This window comes from Eleutherodactylus coqui, chromosome 1, assembly GCF_035609145.1.
Source record: "Eleutherodactylus coqui strain aEleCoq1 chromosome 1, aEleCoq1.hap1, whole genome shotgun sequence".
Lineage (NCBI taxonomy): Eukaryota > Metazoa > Chordata > Amphibia > Anura > Eleutherodactylidae > Eleutherodactylus > Eleutherodactylus coqui.
In genome coordinates this window covers 442,686,541-442,710,084 of record NC_089837.1, presented here as the reverse complement: position 1 = coordinate 442,710,084, position 23,544 = coordinate 442,686,541, and the positions used below count along the sequence as shown (strand labels likewise).

Genomic DNA, 23,544 nt, shown 5'->3' with positions numbered 1-23,544 from the left:
CCAGTATAGTGAACAAAAAGAGGAGCCTGGGTGCTGCATTCAGGATAATTTGGTCTTCCCCTCACTAAACTCTCCCCTGTCCAATCAGTAGTGAGTTGCAGTAATGAAGACAAAAATTAAGTGAGCAATAATATGTATTTTTGATGTATCCTCAATAATAATAGGGCTGATACTGGAGATTATTCCAGAAGTGCAGGTCACATGACTGTGCAAGCTATTGAGTATGAGGAGTAAAGGAGAGATTGGAATAAAATATGACCCCAAGACAGCGGGCATGCTGCCTAGAAGATATGGTATTACCACAGACTGAACAAGTCCGTGAACAAGAACAAGAGGCCGCTGCGAGCTGAGCTGTCAGGACTCCAGGCTGATACATTTTACCTACACTGATTATTATTATAATGGCGCAGTCTTGCACATGTCTTTTTGAAAATACTCAGTCTTGCATAAACCCTGGCAGTAAGGAGTCGTGTAGCATTTTAATCACGTAAGAATTAGGATAAGAAATTGCCCTTTTGAAACATTTTTCCCTTTATTCCCAATGGGAGAGGTTGTAGTATTGGTCATGGCAACCATGACAAAAGTTGATTGTAATTGTAGACAAGACTTTTCTTAGTTCTCGGTAACTTCACTTTCCCTATCCTTTTTGCCACTGTAAATACATGTGGGTCCTTCGGAATATTTTGGTTACTTGACCTTGCAAACAAGAAGTTTCAAAAACCTAAATTAACCGTTTTTTGGCCAGTAGCAGTTTTTTCTGACCCCCATATGCAGCACGTGGGACTTGGATGAGGGTAAATATGTTCTTAATGGGGAAAGGCAAATAAGCTACTAGCGGTGGCTCATCTCCCATGAAAACCAAGGATTAGGCATGTTGAAATCCAACGTGCCAACCCTTCTTTCCCCAACATTTGCTGAAATTGTCGTTTAGATCAAATTTGGTCTTATGTTTGTAGGTACCTTTATATCCGTAAGTTCAGATGGAGCCATCACCTTTTTCTCAGGAGACATAAAAAGTTTTATAAATACATTGTCTTACCTATCTTGTGCTGATCCTGTGATACAGAACTGTATTCACAACTCCAGAGCTGAAATCTTCTAGAATTATTTGAAATCTGAATTACAATGCAGATTTTGTTCTAGTCATTGGCATTCAGAGAAGTGCATTATTTACAGGAGGCCCAGTCAGCTTATGTACAGTATACCCACATGTGTACAATCTTTAACCTGACACTTTAACACATTAAATACACAGTTGCACGCAGTTATATGGGCAGGGAATGGGATAAAATAAAAAATGTTATACTCTCCTCCGTAAATGACCCCCTCATCTAATGCAACCACACTGGTCTTTGCCACTGATCCCATAAGAAGTTGCAGCGGTCATGTGATGTACATCGTGCACCTGACTGCTCAGCCAATCAGGTGTCAGTGGTCATGTGCCATTTATAGCAATACCCCCGATGAGGTCAGTAGTTGGCTGAGTAGTTACTTGTAGAATGAATGACATATGATTGCTACTACTTCTGTGATTGGAGTGACGGGGATCAAGGCTTGTACGCAGTACTGGAGGGTCATTTAAGGATGTGAGTATGGCTTAATTTTTAAAATTAATTTTAACCCATTCCCTGCACATAGAATGTTTTTCAGTCCCAGAAAACCTGTTTAATATTTGCTAAATCTGTATATGTCCATTGGAGGACTATGTGGAAAATTAGTAAATCAGACTGCTGAAGCAATAAACGCCCCCTGGAGATGCACCCTGTTCTGCTACTCCTAATGGGTTCTGAGCTAATACATATTAATTAGATTTATCAGGTTAAGAGATTAGGAAATGCTTCTGTTTTTGTAACAGCTGTAGCCCTGGTTATCTGTAGAGCATCTCTGTGTAGAATCGCTTAATGACGGAGGTGTTTCTTTTGGAAAAGCTGATTAACAACAGTCTGATTCCTTGTCTCGGCAACATCAATACAACATGCACAGCTAGGCTGAAAAAGTGCCTATTAAAGAGACTCTCTCACCTACTTTTAACCCTATAAGCTAAGCTTATGGGCTGAACGTTGGTGACCCGCTAAGTCTGGGGATGTAAGTATTATACTTACCTTCCCTGTAGTTCCCCTGGTATGAGCACCGAAACCCACCGGTCAATGTATTGTGCGACACCACTAAGTAGTCCTTCTATTATAAAATTAGAACTGGAGGACTACTTAGCAACATCAGTCAATGCATCGAATGGGGGCTTTCAGGGCTCACTCCGGGGAAACAGCATGTGAGGTAAGTATAACACTTACATTCCCAGACTCAGCGGGTCACCTACTTTCATCCCATAAACTTAGCTTATAGGGCTAAAAATATTCTTTTTAAGTTTGTCCTTATGTTATACATGTGTGTTTACAGTGAAGTGTGATTGTTCTCAGTAAGAAAAATCAAGTAATCTTGTAGATATGATACTTTTAATAGCTAACAAAATTACATGATATAGTGAACTTTCAAACCTACTCAGAATTCTTCTTCAGGCATAATGGAACACTTAAAGGCAATTTAATGTCCCAACGTCACAGAAGAATTTGGGAATATAAGTTTATAACCAAAGTTTATAACCTTTGATACTATCAAAAATGGAATGAATCTTGGAGGGGGCTTTTTGCATCAGTGGAGATTATGAGATATGAAAAACCCAGAGTAGAGGTAACACGTTGGCCTGGTGGTGACCCCCTAACATCAATTTAGAGACCATAAAACTTTTACATCCCTTGTCACTGGACTAATTAAGTATTTATTGTTATCCCTTTGTGGTGTTTATGGAAGTGCTACTAATCACAACATGTCTCTGCCCTCTTACCCTGTTCTAGAATTAGTTTCAAGTGCAAATTAATCACATCATGTTTGTGCCCTTTCATGTGATCACGTGTATATGTTTTTATATAAATACATCTTTAGATCTGTTCCATTGTGCCTGAGGAGGAATCCTGCGTAGGTTTGAAAGCTCGCTATAACATCATGTATTTTTGTTAGCCATTAAAAGGTATCATATCTACAAGATTACCTGGTTTCTCTTACTGAGAATAATCACACTTTGCTCTACTGGCTAACACCGTACCAAACGTTTTTTGTTTACAGTCACTTATGTGCTTTAAAGTAGCCATATGCCATTTTATGAGAAAGGAGTCAGCTGTGTTGAAAAGGTTGTATTTTTGGATCATTAGTGTATTTTACTTGTTGGGAGGTCAGTCCACCATCTTCTCTTTCTTCCCTCACTACTTGGCTAAGATACTGAAACTATTACCACAGCCACCTTCCAAGAAGATAAACCTATCAATTTCTTCATTAAATCTCGAAAAGAATATATCCCACTATCCCATGGGGCATCTTTTTTGGGTTACCCGTTTGGCCAGGATTTGTAAGGAAATTGCTGACCTAATACACTTGACACTTTAACCTGCAATAGGCTTTATTTTCAGACTTATTCAAGCCCTATTATGGGTCCAATTTCAAGTCTAGCTAAAAACTAGGCAGCACTACAGAGTTACAAAAAAAAAATCTGTTTTCAGGCTTTGTTCACATCGGTGTTTTTGCCTGTTCATTGGGGATTCCAGTATCTTTCATTGCAAGAGTAGTGTCATCTACAGAAGTGTTTCTCAACTCCAGTCCTCAGGGACCACCAACAGGTCATGTTTTAAGGATATCCTATAGTAAGAACACTTGTGGCAATGTCTGAGGCACTGACAATAATTACATCACCTGTGCAATACTGAGGAAATCCAGAAAACATGACCTGTTGCGGGTCTCTGAGGACTGGAGTGGAGAAACAGTCAGCAATGAAGTAGCAGCATCAATGGTACACCATTGATGCTGCTACTTCATTGCTGACTGCTGGATTAGTTTGGGACTGGAGATCCGTGGTCCCACAGGTGGCTTTGCATTTTCCCTTGCTGGAACCTCTGCATAAGACTTGCATTATAAAGGTGTGCTGCGGGACTTTTCACTTGGAGTTGAGACACACTGATCTACAGCACTTATTCTTGCCATCAAAAATACTGAAACTTCAATTGAAATCTGATGGACTCCACTATACTTCAATGGGCTCAGTCCTGATTTATTGGGATCCACTTGAAAACATATCTGCATAGTTGTCATGGTTCCATTTTAAATAGAAATCACGATGCTAGTGTGAACTGAGTCTAAAACTAACCTTACCAAGTAGATAAATCAGTGAAGCCCACCCTCCCATACCCTGACGGCAAATATTGAAAAAAGAGGGATCAGGTATGTTGGATTTCTATTTGCCTGATCCTTTGTTCCTGCCAAAGATAAGCCGCTAGAAGGATCCAGCAGCAGCTTATTCTCCGATTTCCCATTGGCCAAACTGGGTGTGCATGTTTATGGTGGTGTCAGGGGGAATAGTTGTTTGGTTATCTGCGATCCCAAGTGTATGGCCAGCTTTACTCAACCTCAGAGTTACTATTTTATTGATCACAGTGTCCCCTCTTGTTACAGTCAGCTCTACTATGAGAGGACCTCTCCAAACATCCCCTCATATCTCAGCTTCTTAGATGTTTGTGATTGTCATATGCCGGACTGGGATTTAATTATAGTAAAACCTGAATTATCAGATTTTTGGTGGAGCTCAAGATGTTGCTACCATGTGAGATGCTGCATACATTCCATGAATTGACATATAAGATGCCCCATTCTACGGAGTAACCTCACCATCATGGTTAGATGATCTTGTACTGATGGGTTTTAAGGAGTCGGACTGTTTTTACAAGGGGGAACACTATATTTAACAGCACAGTTAACTGGTAATTTTCTCTTACCGAGTGAGTTTTAATGTTACCACGTTGCGGTTTTCTATGTCTCCAGTGTGGCTTTTAGATTGGTTAATTGGCTCTCAGATTTCCAGAACTGAAGTATTATTTTGATCATTTTACATCGCAAACAAAAATAATGGTTTTGGGAGCCTTGATTGGTGAATTTAATACATGTCTAGAGATCATTGGCTTGGGATGGAGGTATTTTGCAAACCTAAAGTCATGACACCATCTTACACCAATTCTTATTTATGAAGCACAGTAACAAGGTACTGTGTTAACCAGAAACACCTATCTGATGTTAAATACTCTTGTATGAAAAAGACAAAAGTATTATAGAGGTGATACATTTACCAGAAAAATTATATTATATATAGTAAAAAGTTGATGTACGGTACACTGGGGTATCTTCCATCTCTCAATTGTTCATTTGTTAATTACCCGATGGAGTCTCTCTGCGTCAGAAACTTGCAAATATATTTTTTCTGGTTAGCCAATACAGGTGTCACCTCTATTGTTAATATTTTTGTCTTACAAGAATATTTAGCATCACCTATAGTTATGAAGCACATGCACTTAGAGGAACCTATAAAGTGGTTGTCCGGGAGTCCGGTGGGCAGCCCTATCAGTGATTGACATATATCTATGCAAGCATGCTCATACAGGCAATGTCTTATAGGACCGACCACCCATTTGACTCCTAAGTACAGAAACAGCAGATGTTTAAATGAATAAAATACAAGTTACACTTCATCTTTTCCCATGGAGTAGTAGATCAATCTGCTCAGCTCCTCATGTTCTATAACCTGCTGCCTGCAGATAGGACTGCAAGTTCAGTCAGACAGGTTCCCTTTAAGGCCTGCTTCTTTTTTTAGGGCTTTGACCTGCCTGCACTTTGATATTGACATGTATTTGGAGTATAGCTTTATAAACCTATAAATTCCACATTATAGACAAGAGCAGCCCCCCATCCCCAAAGGAGAGTGTTCTGAGGACTACAAGGAACTGCTACATGTCAACTTATTGCATCTTACTTTTTGCTGTTTTCACAAGACACGTCTTATTTTTCAAACAACTCAAACAGTGATCAACCTCTCCACTCCCAACTGTAATTTCTCTGCTGGACCCTAAAGACCCTTTTGTTGTTAGTCCTTCTATTTGTAAAGCCCTAACCTCGGCCCATCACCGGCTCCTCTGTTGTGTCAGGATTAAGCCACCAAGATGCATTCATTCGTGTTTCTCCAGGTCTATTGTCATGATATTAATGGAATTCCTTCGGTTTTTGCTTTTTGTGATCTTTCAGTTGATTCCATTTTGCTCAGCATTTAACCCTCTTTTATTTCTCTTCATCTATAGGAGCTCATTCCTGAATTCTACTACCTACCAGAGATGTTCGTTAACAGCAATGCCTATAACTTTGGGGTGAGGGATGACAGCATTGTCGTTAATGATGTGGATCTCCCGCCATGGGCAAAGAATCCTGAAGACTTTGTTCGTATCAACAGAATGGTGAGAAAGTTTTAGAATGTATATCTGTGTTGTGCCTAGTGGTCTTCCTGCAAGTCATTACCATTTTTGGAGAGGTTTAATTGTTTTGTTATATACTTTTATTATCTGTATCGCTTACATAAGAGCTCTGGACGAGGTTCTAAAAGTTCTCTCCTAGCCCACCTATAGCCCAACACAACCGTAACAAAGAAAAATAAATACAAAGTCATGGTGAGTGTCTCATCCTTGAAAGGGTCAGGAATGCTATCTTTTCTCGTTAGCGAGAGCACCTAGAAGATGAGTGAGAAGACTTATAAGGCCATGCATGCTCCTCTGGGTAATATGCAAATAAGGGAGATGGAACAATACCCCTGCAGCATCACCTTCCAATAGTGAAGCTGCAGAGGTATTTTTCCATCTCCCTTATTTGCATATCCTCCATGAGAATCAGTCCTCCTTTCAGTGTATGTGCTGGATGCCTACATAAGCAGTGATGTCTTGTGGTGTTACCCACACGACACATCCCATAAGCCCGAATGTATTCAAACTGCTGCTCGGGAAATGGCTGAGTTGACAAAAAAATGACTAGTTGAAAACGCTTCCTAATAAATAATTTTGGGGAGAAACTGTGGTATTTACAAGATTCTCCTTCTTAAGGCAAGCACTGAGCTTGTTTTCTGCTATGTAGCAGTCACTTTTCACAGGGATGCACCAACTTTTCCAGTGTTTACGACTTATGTGGATTGAATGCATCTCCAGTAGAGATGAGCGAGTATGCTCACTTAAGGCACATTACTCGTGCGAGTAGTGCCTTAGCCGAGTATCTCCCGCTTGTCTCTAAAGATTCGGCAGGGGAGAGCGGGGAGGAACGGAGGGGAGATCTCTCTCTCCCCCCCCCCCCCCGCTCCCCGCCGCAACTCACCTGTCACCTGCACCGGCCCCCGAATCTTTAGAGACGAGCGAGGAGATACTCGGCTAAGGCACTACTTGCTCGAGTAGTTTGCCTTATCGAGTATGCTCGCTCATCTCTAATCTCCAGCAATAAACTACGGTAAATGTGTGAAGTGAATGATCAGTGTAAACAGGTAATTATTATTTTGTCTTAATTACATTTTTATTTTAATATGATGTTTTTATGGAAGATGGATAAACCCCTCTGCAGAGCCTCCTATTGGAAAGCAGCTTGCCTATAAATTGAAGGCCGGGCTCACACAACCGGGTCGGATTCTGCATGCAGGAGGCCCGCAGTGGATTCCAGATGTGAACCCGGCCAGTGATCCTGTATAGGGCACTTACCTGTATTGTGGATGACCGCGGAGGCTTCCAGTTGGTCATGCGCAGTACGAGTTTTTTCATTGCGTATGGGCTGTAGGTTGGGTGCCTCCATGGAGGCCGTCCACTTGGATTCAGCAGTAAAACAGAGCATGCTGCGATTTTTCTTCCACTCTAGGAATATGCAATTCGTATTCGCGAGTGTGAAAGTAAATTCGAAAGTGCATGCCTTTCAATGCCCGCTTTTTACCACTGAAAGTTTGCATGGACACCAATTGTGTATGGACAGAAAAGAATAGGGCTCACGTTGCATGACACGCAGAGACATGGAGCATGCTGCGATCTTTTCCCAGCACATATCTACACACAGTGTTTTTACGCTAATGTGAATGGATCCATGAAAATTCATTCACTTTCATTGACTCCATTCACCGCATATTACATGCAAGATATACGTGTGCATAATATGCAGTAAAAATACACCGTGTGAATGAGCCCTACGGTTATAAGTCAAATGAGAGTTTTCTGCATAAGAAAAGCCTTGCATGGTCTAGAAGTCTCCATATCACTACTTGGCCCTCTCCACAGGGAGAATCACTACTTCCCCAGACATATTTGGATTTATGTAGTAGGATCACAGTGTTTAAATCACATTTTAATGTACAGGTGGCCATACAGATTACATACCATATTTTTTGTTCACCGGATGATGAGACGCACCTACGCTTTAGAGGAGGAAAAATGGAAAAAAATATTTAGAAGTCACCAAGGGACTTTAGGTAAAAGTGCCAGGAATAATACAGGGTGGGAGAGGGCCACCATAACTCCTTTCCTCTTCTCAGCGGAAGCAGTGTAGCTCTGCAACAGCAGTATGGTACGATTGGAGGAAGGGAGTAAGCTGATTGGTGGAGGAACAGCAGCAGTTCCTGTCGGCGCTAACCACCAATCAGCGGTAGGTACGGGCGGTAAGAAGTCTGTAAGCTGATTGGTGGAGGCGGGGGAGCAGCAGAAGTTCACGCTGGTGCTCAACACCAATCAGCAGTACATAGGGGCAGCAGTGCAAAGGAGAAAGAGAACTGCTCTCCTCTCCTGATATGAAGTGGAACCAGCCAGTATCTGTGCAATCCTTATCCCACATCTGCCAGCCGGGTCCGAATTTTGGCACATTCGCTCTATAAGATACACTGAAAGATACACTGATTTATAAGATACACTGCTTCCATCTTTCACTCTTCAACTGAACAATGATTTTTAGGTGAGCATAAAATCCATTGTTCAGCCGGAGAAAAGATAACACAGACCGCATGCTGTGTTTACTGTCCATGGTGCTGTATTCTCCTTTCTGCATACAGGTCCCTGAGGCTCATTTACATGCAAATCAAGGTGATGAGCTGCTAATGGACATTAGTGTCCATTAGCAGTTTATGCAAAACAATCACTCAAAATCTTCTGAACTATATATTTGCGTGTAAATGGGCCTTTACTCCGCTTCCCATCGAGAATATTATCACAATCGGTCAAGTCCAGCAAGAAAGTATATGGAGGAGGTCAGGCGGAATAGCTGTTCAACCAACACGGAAATTATACGGGCAGCCTAGCTCTAAATACTTTACCATTTGTGAATAGCAAGTACTGTGAGTATTGGGAAAAGACTCTGTCTGCTAACAACAAATGTAGCGGAGCTGAGATTCTTATCTGGCACATCGTATTATGGTGATATGACAATGCATTTGCATAAGACTTACAGGTACACGCACTATATTATCCTAACTCAGTGATGCTGAGATAATTAGAAATAAATGACCACATTAGCTCTGCTACATTTGTGTAATATCCTTTATTCATCAATTCCGAGACTCTGATACAGAAGAGCAGCAACCTCTACTGCACACTGGATGTTATCCTGGTGCACCACGTTGGCTTGCAAGGGGAGGAATAGGTGGAAAGAGCCAGGCTATACATTCGGGAATTTCGTCCTGGTCTCATTTACCCATAGGATCCAGTCTGATTACTGCTGAGTTACTCATGAAACATTAATAAAGCATTGTGTTCAATGCTAACGCGGTTATGCTCTGACCTCAGTGATGTCACAAAGGACAGGAGCCGTAAGTAGTCCCTGATAACATTACCTTAATGCTAGCTTCATCAATCATAATCTAGCAGCGGAGAGAAAGCTTTCACAGATGTGCATCTGCAGCCGTCCTCAGCCCCATAATCCCTGCAGGCCTGAATTGATGCTGATGGCCAAAAATAGAAGCAACGCACAAAGGCAAATTCATCTGCTTCATTAAAATTCTGCATGACCAACATTGAAGAGATAGGTGCATACAGTATATTGAATGGCCACTAAAATGACAGTGATCTCCGTCAAACACATCTCTTGTGGCTTTGTAATGAATGACTTGGGAATGAATCTGCAGTCTATGGCCGCTGGATTAGACGGCCACCTGGAAGGAGTACGAAGAACCCTGGAAAACCAGAAGTCTATTATTGGGAATTGGTCTTCACCGTGTACTGATTGAAAATAACAGATTCTCGAGACAATGAGCAAAATGACCAAATCTAAACATGGTTTGGTGTTTAACCTTTTCCAATCCAATTTGTATCCTGGGTTTCCTAGGGGGCTTACTCTTTCTCTGCCGTTATACAACGGCGCCATATGCTGGCTAAAGCCAGTACTGCACGAGGTGACACGTTGGATAGGCTCCGACAGCAGAGAGGCTGGCAATATACAGGAAGAGAACCCCGACGGACGTCTTCCAACATCGGAGCTGTACAGCCTTAAATCATAATGTCTTTAGGTGTCAGACAGTGGATTGGAAAGGGTTAAAGCAGTCATGATAATCTTTGTATTTACAGAGTTGGGTTGGAAAACCATATGATAGGAATAGTAGGATTTATTTTGCAGTTAAGCAACCAGACTGGCATTGTGAAAATGAAATTTTGGGGGATCTGTTCGGGGTCAAGCTCGTAAAAGGATAGGTCAAAAAAAAGAAAGCTGTTTTTTCCAGCAATCCCAGAAGCAGACACCAGGTAAGAGTGGCGCTGTTTCTGTAAAATAGAAGAGAAGCATACCCCTGCCTTGGGCCCACCACTTTATCTTCAGCCATACTTGGATCCAGTCATGAATAATCTGAATCGCAGTTACTAATATTACTAATAATAGTAATAATTGTATAGCGCTAACATATTCTGTAGCACTTTTCGAGTCAGAGGGTACATGTACAAGCAAAATCAGATATTAGATATAATATTAAACTAATAAACCATACGAGGAGTGAGAGTCCTGCTTGCAATACAGTATAAAAAAATAGGGATGGCACAAGAGGTTCAAGTGATTGTTCTGCATAATGGTCCAGCCAACTTTTCTATAAATAGGGTAGCTGTACGAGCCTCTCACCAACAGGTGTCTGTGTATATACAGGTATAAAGGTATGGGTGTATGTGGTGTGCAGGATACAGTGATAAGGTATAGGGAAGGAAAATACAGAAGCTGGTATATTAGGAAGAGTTATATTAGGGGATGCAATAGGCCTCCTTAAAGAGATGTGCTTTTAGGGCTTACTTAAAAATGTGGATATTCGTGATTAGCCGGATTGTCTGGGGGTATAAATCCAGAGAAATATTGCAGTTTGGCAAAAGTCTTAGAAGTCAGTAGTGGGATGTATGGATTACAGCTCATTAGAGAGAATGGGTAGGGCAGTAGAGTGAGATGAGGGAGGTGCAGCACTGTGGAGAGCTTTATGGATGAGACTGATGAGTTTTATATTCTATAGTGAACGGACAACCTGTGTAGTGACTGGCACAGGGTGGAGGCAGGAGTGTAGCGCTTGATTAAAAGATAAGCTTGGCTGGATGGATTGCAGAAAGGAGGGTTTGGTAAGGGGAAAATCGATCAGTAGTGAGTGATAGCAGTCAAGACAAGAATGAATCTGCAGCAATAAGTTTGAGGAGGGAGGATTCTGGAGAGATTTTTGTGATGCAGGTAGCATGAGCGTGCTGGTGATTGAGTATAGTGAAGGAAAGATCAGAGTCAATTTTGAACCTAAGACAGCTGGCATGCTGCCTAGGACTTAGTCTAGCGCCACACACTGAGATGGAGATATCAGGTGTAGGTCGGTTAGTAGGTGGTAGAAACACAAAGTGGGCACATTTATCAAATGTTTTATGCCAATTTCTGGCATTAAAAAGATGCAAATATTTGCACAAACATGACTCTGCACAAAAATTTGCGACTTTTTTCCTTTCTGCATCGGACCACCACTTTTTTTGGAGGGGTTTGTTGGGAGGGGTGTGGCCACCCATGACTGAAAGACTTATGTATAATTTATGCCAGAAACTGATATAAATTATACAAGAAATGTACGCCATGTTGGACTTGGCAGTAGTATCTGAGAAGGCGGATGTAGCTGCCGGGAGGCCTGCATCTCTTCATGTATTCAGCACTCCGTGCACCTGGGGTTATTGTACTGAGGCTGGTGCTGGAAATGCTGGGATTCGTTAATTTTCCCCAATAAGTTCAGGTTTTTTAAAGATCAAGTTTAGAGAGAGCACCTGATGTTAGAGACAGCGGATAGAAAATTACTGGTATCTTGTAGTAGTAAAGGTGTGATATCATGGGAAGTGGTGTATAATTGGTTGTTCTAAGCTTAGAGATGGTACCGAAAGCCAAACCTACTGATAGTTTGTCCAATAGGGGCTGTGTAGAAAGAAAAGAAAACAGGACCTAGGACCAAACCAAGAAACCCCAATAGCAAGAGGAAAGAGGACCATTGTAATTTTTAGAGAGATCACTACTCACATATTGCCATCTTTCACAGTATCGTAGCCAATGAGGTATCCAAGGTGTAATTATTACTAATTAAGAACATAGCTATTGGAAGTTATGGAAGCACAGGGGTCCCTTATTGGAAGCCTCCCACCCCATTGCTGAGATTGGCTGTAGATTGTATTGCTGCTGCTTCAGGGCTGGCTGTACAGTAACCAGTTGTACAGAAGATGTAGGACATACCCAATGTGTGCACTGACCCTCGTGTAATAAATGGGACACGTCCCAATCACAGTTTTTTCAATCATCTCAAAGAATACAGGGAAAAATGTTGCTTTAACAGGAACTTCACTTTGTATCTGCCCGGCTTTACAAGTGCATGTCTATCTGAGGCTGGCACAAGGTGTTAAAAAATCAAGATCTGAATGAGCTGATACAGGGAAAAACATTATTAAACAAAGCCCCTCTAGCCACCGAGACCTCTGCTCTCTAATGTGCATAATTAGATAAGAGCGCCGCTTTCTGCAGCTTACATGAATCTTTAAAAGTGAGCGAGATATAGGCAAAAATCTGAATACATTACAGGAGCATCTCCACGCTGACAACAGCTCTAATTCTACAACAACTTGTTTTCTGGATGTTGTATGTGTGTAGGGATTACAGAGAGGGTTTATAAAACATTACCATGATGATGAGTTGTGCCGCATTACATTTCCCTGTTTCTTTCTCCTCTCCCTTCCCTCTTTCTCTCTCCTCGCTCTCTTTCTCTGTTGCTCTTTCACTTTCGCTCTCTTTTTTGCGCTTGCTTTCTCTATTTCTAGCTTTTTCTTTTACTCACATACTCTCTTTTCCTTTCTCTTTATTCTTCTTTCCTCTTTCTCATCTCTTTCTTTCTCTCTATTTTCTTTTTCTCCTGTCTTCTCTTTCCTTTTCTCTCTTCTTTCTTTATTTTTCTTTCTCCTGTTACTCCTCTCTCTCCTTTTTCGCTCTCTTGCTCTCGCTCTTTTACTCTCTATTGCTCACTTTCTTTCTCTATCACTTGCCTTCTCTCTCTTTCTGTCACTTTTTTGCTCACTTTCTCTCACTTTCTCTCCCCCCTCTCAAGTTGTCTAACATGTTCTGTGGTGTATAAAACACATTTTCTATTACCCTAAGACATTATGAGTTAATATGCAAGTGATCCCTTGTTTGGGTTCTGCATCAATTAACTTGAGACAAAGGAGGTGACAAGGAGCATTTCTATCTCCTTGGAGGATGTAACCTATCCATTTCTTACATGTACAGCCCATTGATTTTATGTGGCACCAAGTAGTGCTCCTTTTGCTCTTTAGTGGTGCTGAAAGGGACTTTAACACCCTGTAGTGGAGCAACCTGTGATTGTTCTCGGGGACTTGCCAAGCAAAAAGGGATTGTAAAAAGTGGACATCCCTATTAATCCATACTGCAGAAAATAAGTGAATAGATGGATGAATATATATATATATATACACACACACATACTCCGAGTATTGTCCACCATATTTGATGCTCTCTCTGTAACCAATGATAGACTTAGTGTCTTTAACAATTTGACGCGGTCATCTACTTCTATCCTCTTTGCCCCATGTTTCATATGTTTTATCTGTATCCTGCATATCTTGTTTAAATCAATATTGTTCAGCTAATTGTCTTCAGGCGTGTTTGAATTGCCCCATCTTCCTCATGCTCTTAATATACCGTGTTCTCTAGCAATGATATATACTTTGTAAGATTTAATAGAAGTAAAATGAAGCAAGTTATGTGTCCAGTTACTCATATGAAGGCTTCCGAATGTGTGATTGATGGTAACTGTTGCTGTACCTGGACACGATAATGCTATGCAGTTGTACTGTATGTGTCGCTGTCCATATATCCCAATGAATTGTTCTCTTTCTAAATGTTTCCGTTTTCCCATCTATAACAGGCGCTGGAGAGTGAGTTTGTATCGTGTCAGCTACACCAGTGGATAGATCTGATATTTGGCTACAAGCAGCGAGGTCCCGAAGCCGTGCGCGCATTGAATGTCTTTCATTATCTGACATACGAAGGGTCTGTGAACTTGGACAGTGTCACTGATCCCGTGTTACGGGAGGTAAGTAGGTGACATAGGGATTTCTACTGCATTCCATAGCCATTTGTATCTCCTGCACTGTCATATTATAACACTGACATTAGGGGAAATAGATGCTGATGATTGTGTCCTCCTTTCTCTTATTTTTACGTTGATGTAGCTGTCTGACGGCTTATTTCCTGCGGGACGAGTTTTTTTTTTTTTCAATTGCATTATTTAATGTACCATATAATGTACTGAAAACCTATATAGTATGGCATGATATCGCATTCTGACAGGCAGACTATCAAGACGTGCCATACGCACACCTTGATAGGCATTCATTCATGGCATCCCTGGGGGACTTCAGGAGGCAAGAGCTGCCATAACAACAGAATGGCACCTTGCAATCTCATTGTGGGGGAGGTGTTCAGAACCTCTTTACATTGATTGCGAATTTAAATGCTTCTGTCAGAATTGATAGTGGCATTTAAAGGATTAACAGCCACAATCAGCATGAGCGCTGAACACTGCTGTTGTGGGCGAGTATCAGCTGTCAAAGATAGCGGGCACCCGCCTTGTATAGAGAAAGATTGGCTCCCGATCCTCCTCCATACATACCAGGTGCCCCCATGACATAAATATATGTCCTGTGGAGTGAAGGGGTTAAAGGGATAATGCAGTATATATTTTTAAATGCCTGACATAGGGAGTGTACAAATAGTTTTTTTTAGATATTTAAAGGCACTAACCCTTGAAAAAACACTCAGGGTAGAAATTATATTTTCTTATGCAGGGCCTAAAGGGTAGATGCATGAGACGAAGACCACTTTATGGTGCTCCAAGCCATACATCACTGCCGTAGGCCTAATACTAGGCTTAACACAGAGTATCATTTCTATCTGGAGCAGAAGTCCGTCTTAAGGTGCCCAATCCAATACACATTAGATAAGTTAGATGGACCCGCATATTGAATTTCAATATGCCCGATCCTTTATCACAATAGGTAAACAGCTACCAAGAGAATCTGGCCGTGACTTATTCCCCTCTCCCAACTGAGAACAGATGCTGGGTATATGTGTGTATAGGGACTCGAACGAAATAACTACCTAGTGTTAAGCCAACAGCCATCTAGGGTGTATGGCCTGTGCTTGTTGTAACTATGCTGTTAAAGGGATCGTGTCATCAACTATAAGCACCATAAACTAAGTTATCGTGCTTACAATTTAGGTAATGTGGAGTCCGGGATGCTTCTCTTCGTACTAACCTTATCCCTCATTCCTGCAATGCCCATGGCAAAGTCAATGCACACAGCCAGCTTGACTCTCTTCAAAAGGCTGTGTGCACACTCCTATAGTGATGAATGGACGGGCACGCACACAGCCTTCTGAGAAGAGTCACGCTTGTTGTGTGCGCTGACTTTGCCTGGAACCAGTGCAAGAATGGGGGACTGGGTGAGCATGAAACAAAGATCCCGGGACTCCACATTACCTAAACTACAAGCCATAACTTAGGGTCCCTTTACATGGGACAATAGTTGGGTGCTTCAGTGCACAACAGTCATCCCAGAAATAGTCACTCCTGTGCCTTCATATAGGAGCGAGGATCGCTCAGTGAATGGGGTAGGAGCGGGCTGGAGATTGCTTCAGCAGCCCGCCTCCATTCACAGTAAGTAGGCATTAGTTTGTGGATGAACAAGTACCTATTTACATAGTTTGATTTCTATGTCCGCACAAACTGAATCACCGTATATGCTCAAGTATAAGCCAAGTTGTTCAGCAAAAAAAAAAAAAATGTGCTGAAAAAGCCCCTCTCGGCTTATACTCGAGTGAGGTAAAAAAAAACCAACTCAATACTCACCTATCAGCCGGTGTCTGTGTCCCCGGTGCGATGATGTCCCCGGCGGTGTGGCCAGCTGCTGCAGTCTTCTCCCCACTGTCTTCTCCCTGGCTTGCTTTTGAAATCCCCGCTGTCAGCGCTGTGAATGGATCAAGCGCTGGCCAATCAAAGCCGGCACTCGATAAACTAATCACAGCCATTCAGTGATGTCAGTGAATGGCTGTGATTGCTTTATCGGACACCGGCTGAGATTGGCTGGCGCTCGATCCAATCACAGGGCTGACGACAGGGATTTCAAAAGCAAGCCAGGGAGAAAACTGCAGCAGCTGGCCGCACCGCCGTGGAGAGCATTGCGCCGGGGACACAGACGTCGGCTGATAGGTGAGTATTGCTTTTTTTTTTTACCTAGTATATACTCAAGTATAGCTGGGCTTATACTCGAGTCAATAAGTTTTACCAATTTTTTGTGGCTCGGCTTGTACTCGGGTCTGCTAATACTCGAGTATATACGGTATCTATGAATTATCGTTCATCATTACTGCTGGGATTTACCCTGAACGACTACCATTCAGATTCCCGTGATCCAGCAAGAATCTGAACGATTAGTGTTCATTGTAAAAGGGCCCTTTGCTTGTGGTGCTTATAGTTGGTGACAGGTTCCCTTCAAATGCAAGCAACTGTTTCCTGTTATCAGCATTTTCAGGCTGGTTGAACACTAACTGCAGTGTTCTTCAATGAGATTACTGACTGTAAAATAAAATATAAAAATCTCCACTGCCCTGATGATTGTTTTAGCTTTATTGCTTTATTAAACTCCCATACTCTTAAAGGGGTTGTACAACTAAAATAAATATATATATATATATTTTAAACAAGTGGTCATATTATAAAATAACAAAATAAAGCATACTCTCCTCCGGAAAATGCTGAAGTGGGTCCTGCAACGATGCCAGTCTCCAATGACAGTGGAAGTCGCATGACTGCTGCAGCCAATCAGAGGCTGCAGCGTCCTGCCTGTCATCCTGGGCATTATGAAGTCAGGGGTTTCGACTCTATCCTGAGGCTAGGTCATCAACAGTAAATACGTTGCATATTCCTTTGTTTTTACTTATCATACATGGATGGTAGCCGTGTCCTACAGATATATTATCTCACTATATACATTCATTATGACCTGGAGTTGTACTTTTGTTTTACTATTTAATTCTTTGTAGTCCCAACATTTGGTTGTTTATACATATGTTGTCACCTGGATAACACAAGTCCACCCGGCTATATTGTAGTTCTCCAAATGTGGATGCCTTTTTGGTAGTAGACTATGTAAATCTGATGTGAGAAGTCTCCAAGTGCAACAGCTGCTGGATGAGTAGTGCTGAGATGTGGAAAACGCTCTCGCCATCCTCCATTCCCCATGATATCTGCCATCTGCTGTATGTAAAACATGCTGTAATTTATACATCGCCAGGCTGTGGGCTTTAATGTAGCTATTTTTCTATATGGGGCAAGTAATTAAACATATTATAATACACATTTAAAAAAGTTTACAGATATGTATAGTATACTGTATATATGATACTTTACAAGCTGCAACTGAACCTTAAGTGAAACTGGCCAGAGACATTCCTTATATACAATAATGACTGTTAGTGAGAATTCTAACTTCTGTGGTTCTGAAAATCTGATAATTATGCTTGGTACAATAATCAAACATGTTTCCATATGATTACTGCTTCTATTGTAGTTATTGGTTAGAGATGGCCAAACATTACTGAGAAATTGAAAAGAAATATAATTCCAATAATTGGAATGATATTCAGTTGTGCGCTCACTGAGAGACCCAATGACTGCATGCTGGGAAAGTGAGTTCTCTGCCATTGTAGGGAATGGAAACCTCAATGTTATCTCATGTATTCAATATCCATATAGCACAGACTATGAACATTGCTGGAAGTCAACACTGAATGGCCTTTTGTTAGAGACACCCAAGTATTATTCAAACCTTCTTTGGTCTTCAGAACCGCGGGAATTTGTTATAGCATAGACTACATTAGGTGTTGTAATCGTTCTGCAGGAATATTAGCCCATGAGGACAAGATAACTTTCGTTAGTTGCTACAAATTACATGGAGGAATTGACATACTTTGAACAGCTGACAGAAAGGGTTCATTAATTTTTGGGGCATGGACTAGGGCCCAGGCTGGGCTTTGTCCCTATCCTCCAGAGGAGGTTGGGCCAGTGAAATGGTTCAGCTTGTGCCTAGAAGCGGGAGGTTTACCTTGGTTTGCGTTGGTGACTGGACCATTGCGGAGGTCATGGTGGCCTTGTCCTCATATGTTGACATGAACAAAAGAAGGCTCTCATGGCTGGATTCTGGACACTCTGGAACATAATGAAGTTGGCTCCTATAGTCTTGGTAAAAGACTAGAAGTACAGCAGTGTAGCACAGGCCGCGTGGACAAGACACATAAAGATTCGAACAAGCCATGCCTATATAACTTTTAATATTGAAACATCGTAAACTAATTAGAATAAACAACTGGTTGAGACCGGACCATAATGGTCAGTTGGATAATAAAAAGTGTCGGGAACTGGGTTTTAGCAATTGGTCTCTTGAAAAGATCAAGGCAGTCCTTCCTTTATACTTGGTGCTGTGTTACCACAGCTAGCTGTCCTGGGAAATGGGTATTTTCAGTCTCTGCTCGTGCAAGGCTTACCCACAGCTGATTTCATACTATAAGGCACTCCCCCTCACCTCTTCTATAGGCTTCCCGCTGTCAGTGCTCCCAGGTTTCTGGTTCCCAGAAGGCCTGTAGTGGCCTCACCTGACCAGCAGTGCCGCTCCTGACCAGGCCGCTGGGAACCCCAAGCCGGGGAACATTCACTGTGGGAAGCCTAAGGAGGAGGTGAGGGGAACGTTGCATAGCATGAAATCGGCTGTGGATCCGCAGCTGATTTCCAGTCAAAATCAGCACTCTTTTTGGACACAGAAATCCTGCGAAATTTGCCACGGAAATTTCCGCTGCGGACATTCTGCAGCATTTCCACTACGTGTAAACATACCGTAATTCATCTTGAGGCATGTTACCACATGCAGAGTGGCCTCAGTATTAATAGTGTCCCCTACAGTGGCCTCAGTAGTGATAGTGACCCCCACAGTGGTCTTAGCAGTAATAGTGACCCCCACAGTGGCCTCAGCAGTAATAGTGACCCCACAGTGGACTTAATAGTAATAGTGTGCCCCACAGTGGCCTCAGTAGTAATAGTGTGCCCCACAGTGGCCTCAGTAGTAATAGTGTCCCCCACAGTGGACTCAGTAGTAATAGTGTCCCCACAGTGTTCTTAGCAGTAATAGTGTCCCCCACAGGGTTCTTAGTAGTAATAGTGACCCTCACAGTGGCCTCAATAGTAATAGTGTCCCCCACAGTGGTCTCAGTAGTAATAGTGTCCCCCACAGTGGTCTCAGTAGTAATAGTGTCCCCCACAGTTGTCTCAGTAGTAATAGTGTTCTCAACAGTAGTCTCAGTGGTAATAGTGTCCCCCACAGTGGTCTCAGTAGTAATAGTGTCCCCCACAGTGGTCTCAGTAGTAATAGTGTCCCCCACAGTGGTCTCAGTAGTAAGTGTCCCCCACAGTGGTCTCAGTAGTAATAGTGTCCCCCACAGTGGCTTCAGCAGTAATTGTGACCCCCACAGTGGCCTCAGTAGTAATCACTGGTGTAACTATAGGGGATGCAGGGAATGCGGATGCACCTGGGCCCATAAGCCTTAGGGGACCCATAAGGCCCCTCTTCTCCATATAGTGAGCCTAGTACTATGAATAAAGCATTTCAGTTGACTGCCCTGTTACAGGTTTTGCATTGTTGCCCAGGAGCTTCAAGTTACACCTCTGCGTTAACTCTATATTGGCCCCAGTAATAATATTAACCTCACAGTGTCCTCAGTAGTAATACTATTACTACTGGGGCCGATATAGCGGACACTATTACTAATAGTATCCCCAATATCAGCCCCAGTAGTAATAACGCCCCCCTTAGACCCATGTACTTAACTCCCTATCGAAGTGCTGCTAGTCTACTTTGCTGCGGATGTCCATGTGTGCATCCAGATGCCTCCTCCCCTCTGCTCTTGCGGAACCAAGGAGGCGAGGTCAGCGGTGCACACTGACGTCAAAGTGTGCACTCTGGATCAGCGCTGCTAAGTGATTACCAGCCGCTGCATCTGTAATCACTACCCTGGTGAGCAGCCGTCGGCGTGCGTGCCAACAGAGGGCTCTGCGTGCCATTTTTTTGCCACCACGGGTATAGGGTTTGAAATCTTTTAATAGACTTGAAAATATCTAGTGTCTCCAGAAAAGTGAGTGAATAGTATTGTGTGAAGGTCCTTATTTGGTGTGGATTGGTTAAATTTGTGTCCTTAAGAATATTATGTACTATCAAGGGATTTAATTTTGCTCCATGTTTTAGGTACTTTTAAACCTCCGTTTGCTAATATTGGCGGGATTGAGGAAACAGGAGTCATAGGGGAAAGTCTAGCAGGGGACCGGACGTTTTGCAGATTTCCAGTAGGACTAGAATTGTACCTTTTAGTAATAGGACTAATGAATTGTTTATGAATAGAGATGAGCGAGCATACTCGCTAAAGGCAATTGCTCGAGCGAGCATTGCCTTTAGCGAGTATCTCCCCGCTCGAGACTGAAGGTTCGGGTGCCGGCGTGGGGGAGCGGTGAGTAGCGGCAGTCAGTAGGAGGGAGCGGGGGGGAGAGAGGGAGAGAGAGATCTCCCCTCCGTTCTGCCCCGCTCTCCCCCGCAGCTCCCTGCCCGCTGCTGGCACCCAAACCTTCAGTCTCGAGCAGGGAGATACTCGCTAAAGGCAATGCTCGTTCGAGCAATTGCCTTTAGCGAGTATACTCGCTCATCTCTATTTATGAATTTTTATCGGGTAGTTGGACCAAACAAAATAGTGATTTTCAGGAGTAAATTTTCTATGACGTTTAGTTTTCTCATGTGATATTTTTGTGCAGGTGTGTAGATAGCGTTCGCTTTATGTGTAATGAAACACACGATAACCAATGCTCAAATGGGAAGAGATGCTGGAGGGTATTGATTCATTCTTGCTTGACAGGTGAAATCATGGCTGCACGACTAAGCACGGCAATTATAGTATTAAAATATCAGAAGGTCAGAGGAACAGATAATATTCTTCCCTGTGTCAGATTAAAAATTGACACTCTTTGACAGCACGGGATCCCTGGCTGAGAAAATTATGACAGCTTAACTCATATTGCAGTTGTAAAGCTGTAATTTATAATGAACTTTACAATGACTGTCTTCTCCTGTGGTGAAACATGACAGAACACTCCGGATACAAAGCCTGTATCTCTTTCTAATATGTAAACATCAATTATATGGAGTATTAGATATTATTTGGAATTGTCTTTAATACAATAGGGACATCATAATCCTGTCACATTTCCTCTGGGCAGATCTGTTGTGTAATTGTAAAGAATGCTGTTCCGGCCCATTAGACCGCACTCTCTACGTCGTTGACGGGAGACTGGCAAAACTGGTTTCAAAGGAAGTGGTATATTAAGAGAAGCATATGGAAGTATATTTTATTTCCTCCTTGTTAAAACCCTTTTTCATGGGCAGATGATTTGGCACGAACGTTCACACGCTCATCAGGCCATGCTTATATACCCTCAGTCAGACATAAAGAGAGCAAACCCTCAGTTATCGAATGATTGAGTCGTTTGTGCAGCGGAACAATCATGTCAGCCGCATATCTACTTGTGTGAATAGGGGATATTCTGCCGACAATTATGATACTGTACTGGGAACAAATAGTCGTATTAAATAGGTTTTCTGGGTAAATACTATTGACAATCAATCTTCAGGATAGGTCATCAATAGTTGAGCACCAAGGTCCGCCACTCAGGATCCCCGGCAATCAGCTGATCATCTGACCCACCATCAGTGTAGCACGTCTGGACATTATTTCTGAGCAGAAAGTCTCAGAGGCGGCATCACTCCCATTGAAATTAATGGAAGCAAAACCAACTCTGAGGTTTCCCTATTTGGCCCCAAGGCTGAGTTGGAAGTGTAATAGGTGACTTTGCTCCAATTGATTTGCTGATCCTTGGGGATCCTGAGCGGTGGATCTCCGGCTGGATGACCTATACTGAGGTTAGATAGTGTTTGCCTGAAATATCCCTTTAAGAATCGTTTGTGTCCCCCATAAAGCCAGCATAGGTCTGTGTAAAGGCCATTTAAACTAGCTCAATTTGGTTGATCAGTGCTCATCTAAACAGCTGCTGTCAGACACTTTTTTGGTTCTTAGGGTCCATTTACACACACAGATATCTTTCAAAAGATTGAAAGATCAGCAATAGTTTTGCATAAAGTACTGATAGGCACTAATTGCTATTAGTAATTTATTAGCTTCATTTGTATGCAAATAAGCTTCTGGGAGCTGTTGCAGAACTCAGCAGAAGGTCTGAGCTCTGTAATTAGCTCCATTGTTCAGCCTACGACTCCCCATGGAGAATTCAGCACCATGGACAGCAGACACAGCATGCGGTCCTGCTCATCAGCTGTTTTACCAGCAGGGCTGAGAACTTCTGTAACAATGTTATCAGCTGTAATCAGCTCTCCCGGGCAGAACACAGCCTATGGTCCTGCTTATCAGCTGTTCTGCTGAACCACAGTTTTCAAGCAAAAGTGAAAACCATTGTTCGGCCGAACAGTGAAAGATGGGCACATTTAGGCCTCATGTCCACAGAGAAAATCAGGCCCACCGCGGATTCTCCATGCAGAATCCTGCAGCGGGTCCCTCCTTTCCCGGGGACATGAGGCTAAAAATAAGAATAAACTCACCTGTCTGGATGCTGCGGATCTTCCCTCCGTTGCGGCCGGATCTTCTTTCTTCGGCCCGGTGGATGTGCTCGGCACGCCGGCAGCGGGCCGCGCGCATGCGCCGGGCACATCCGCCAGGCCGAAGAAAGAAGATCTGGCCGCGACGGAGGTAATATCCGCAGCGTCCGGACAGGTAAGTTTTAATTCTGGTGCGGGTGTTCCGCGAATCCGGACGGCTTCCATAGGCTTCAATAGAAGCCTGCGGGAGCCGTCACCGTGGGACACCCGCACTAAAATTGAGCATGTCGCCTTTTTTTTCCTGCACGCGGATCTGTGCCTGAAGGGAAAAATGACATCCGCAGGTATTTAACTACCTGCGGGTGTCCAATGCATCCCTATGGGGCGCGGATCCGCGTGCGGGAGAAACGCTGCGGATTTTAAATCATCT

General features: G+C 42.7%; 1 protein-coding gene across 3 annotated transcripts in view; it reads left to right on the top strand.

Annotated features, from left to right (window-relative positions):
• Positions 1 to 23,544, top strand: part of NBEA (neurobeachin) — a 673,719-nt gene that overhangs the window by 610,684 nt on the left and 39,491 nt on the right. For all 3 annotated transcript variants that reach the window (XM_066582838.1, XM_066582846.1, XM_066582830.1), the window contains exons 47-48: positions 6,168 to 6,320; positions 14,282 to 14,449. In XM_066582838.1, the coding sequence (XP_066438935.1) occupies positions 6,168 to 6,320; positions 14,282 to 14,449 (321 nt within the window). The remainder of the gene's footprint in view (positions 1 to 6,167; positions 6,321 to 14,281; positions 14,450 to 23,544) is intronic.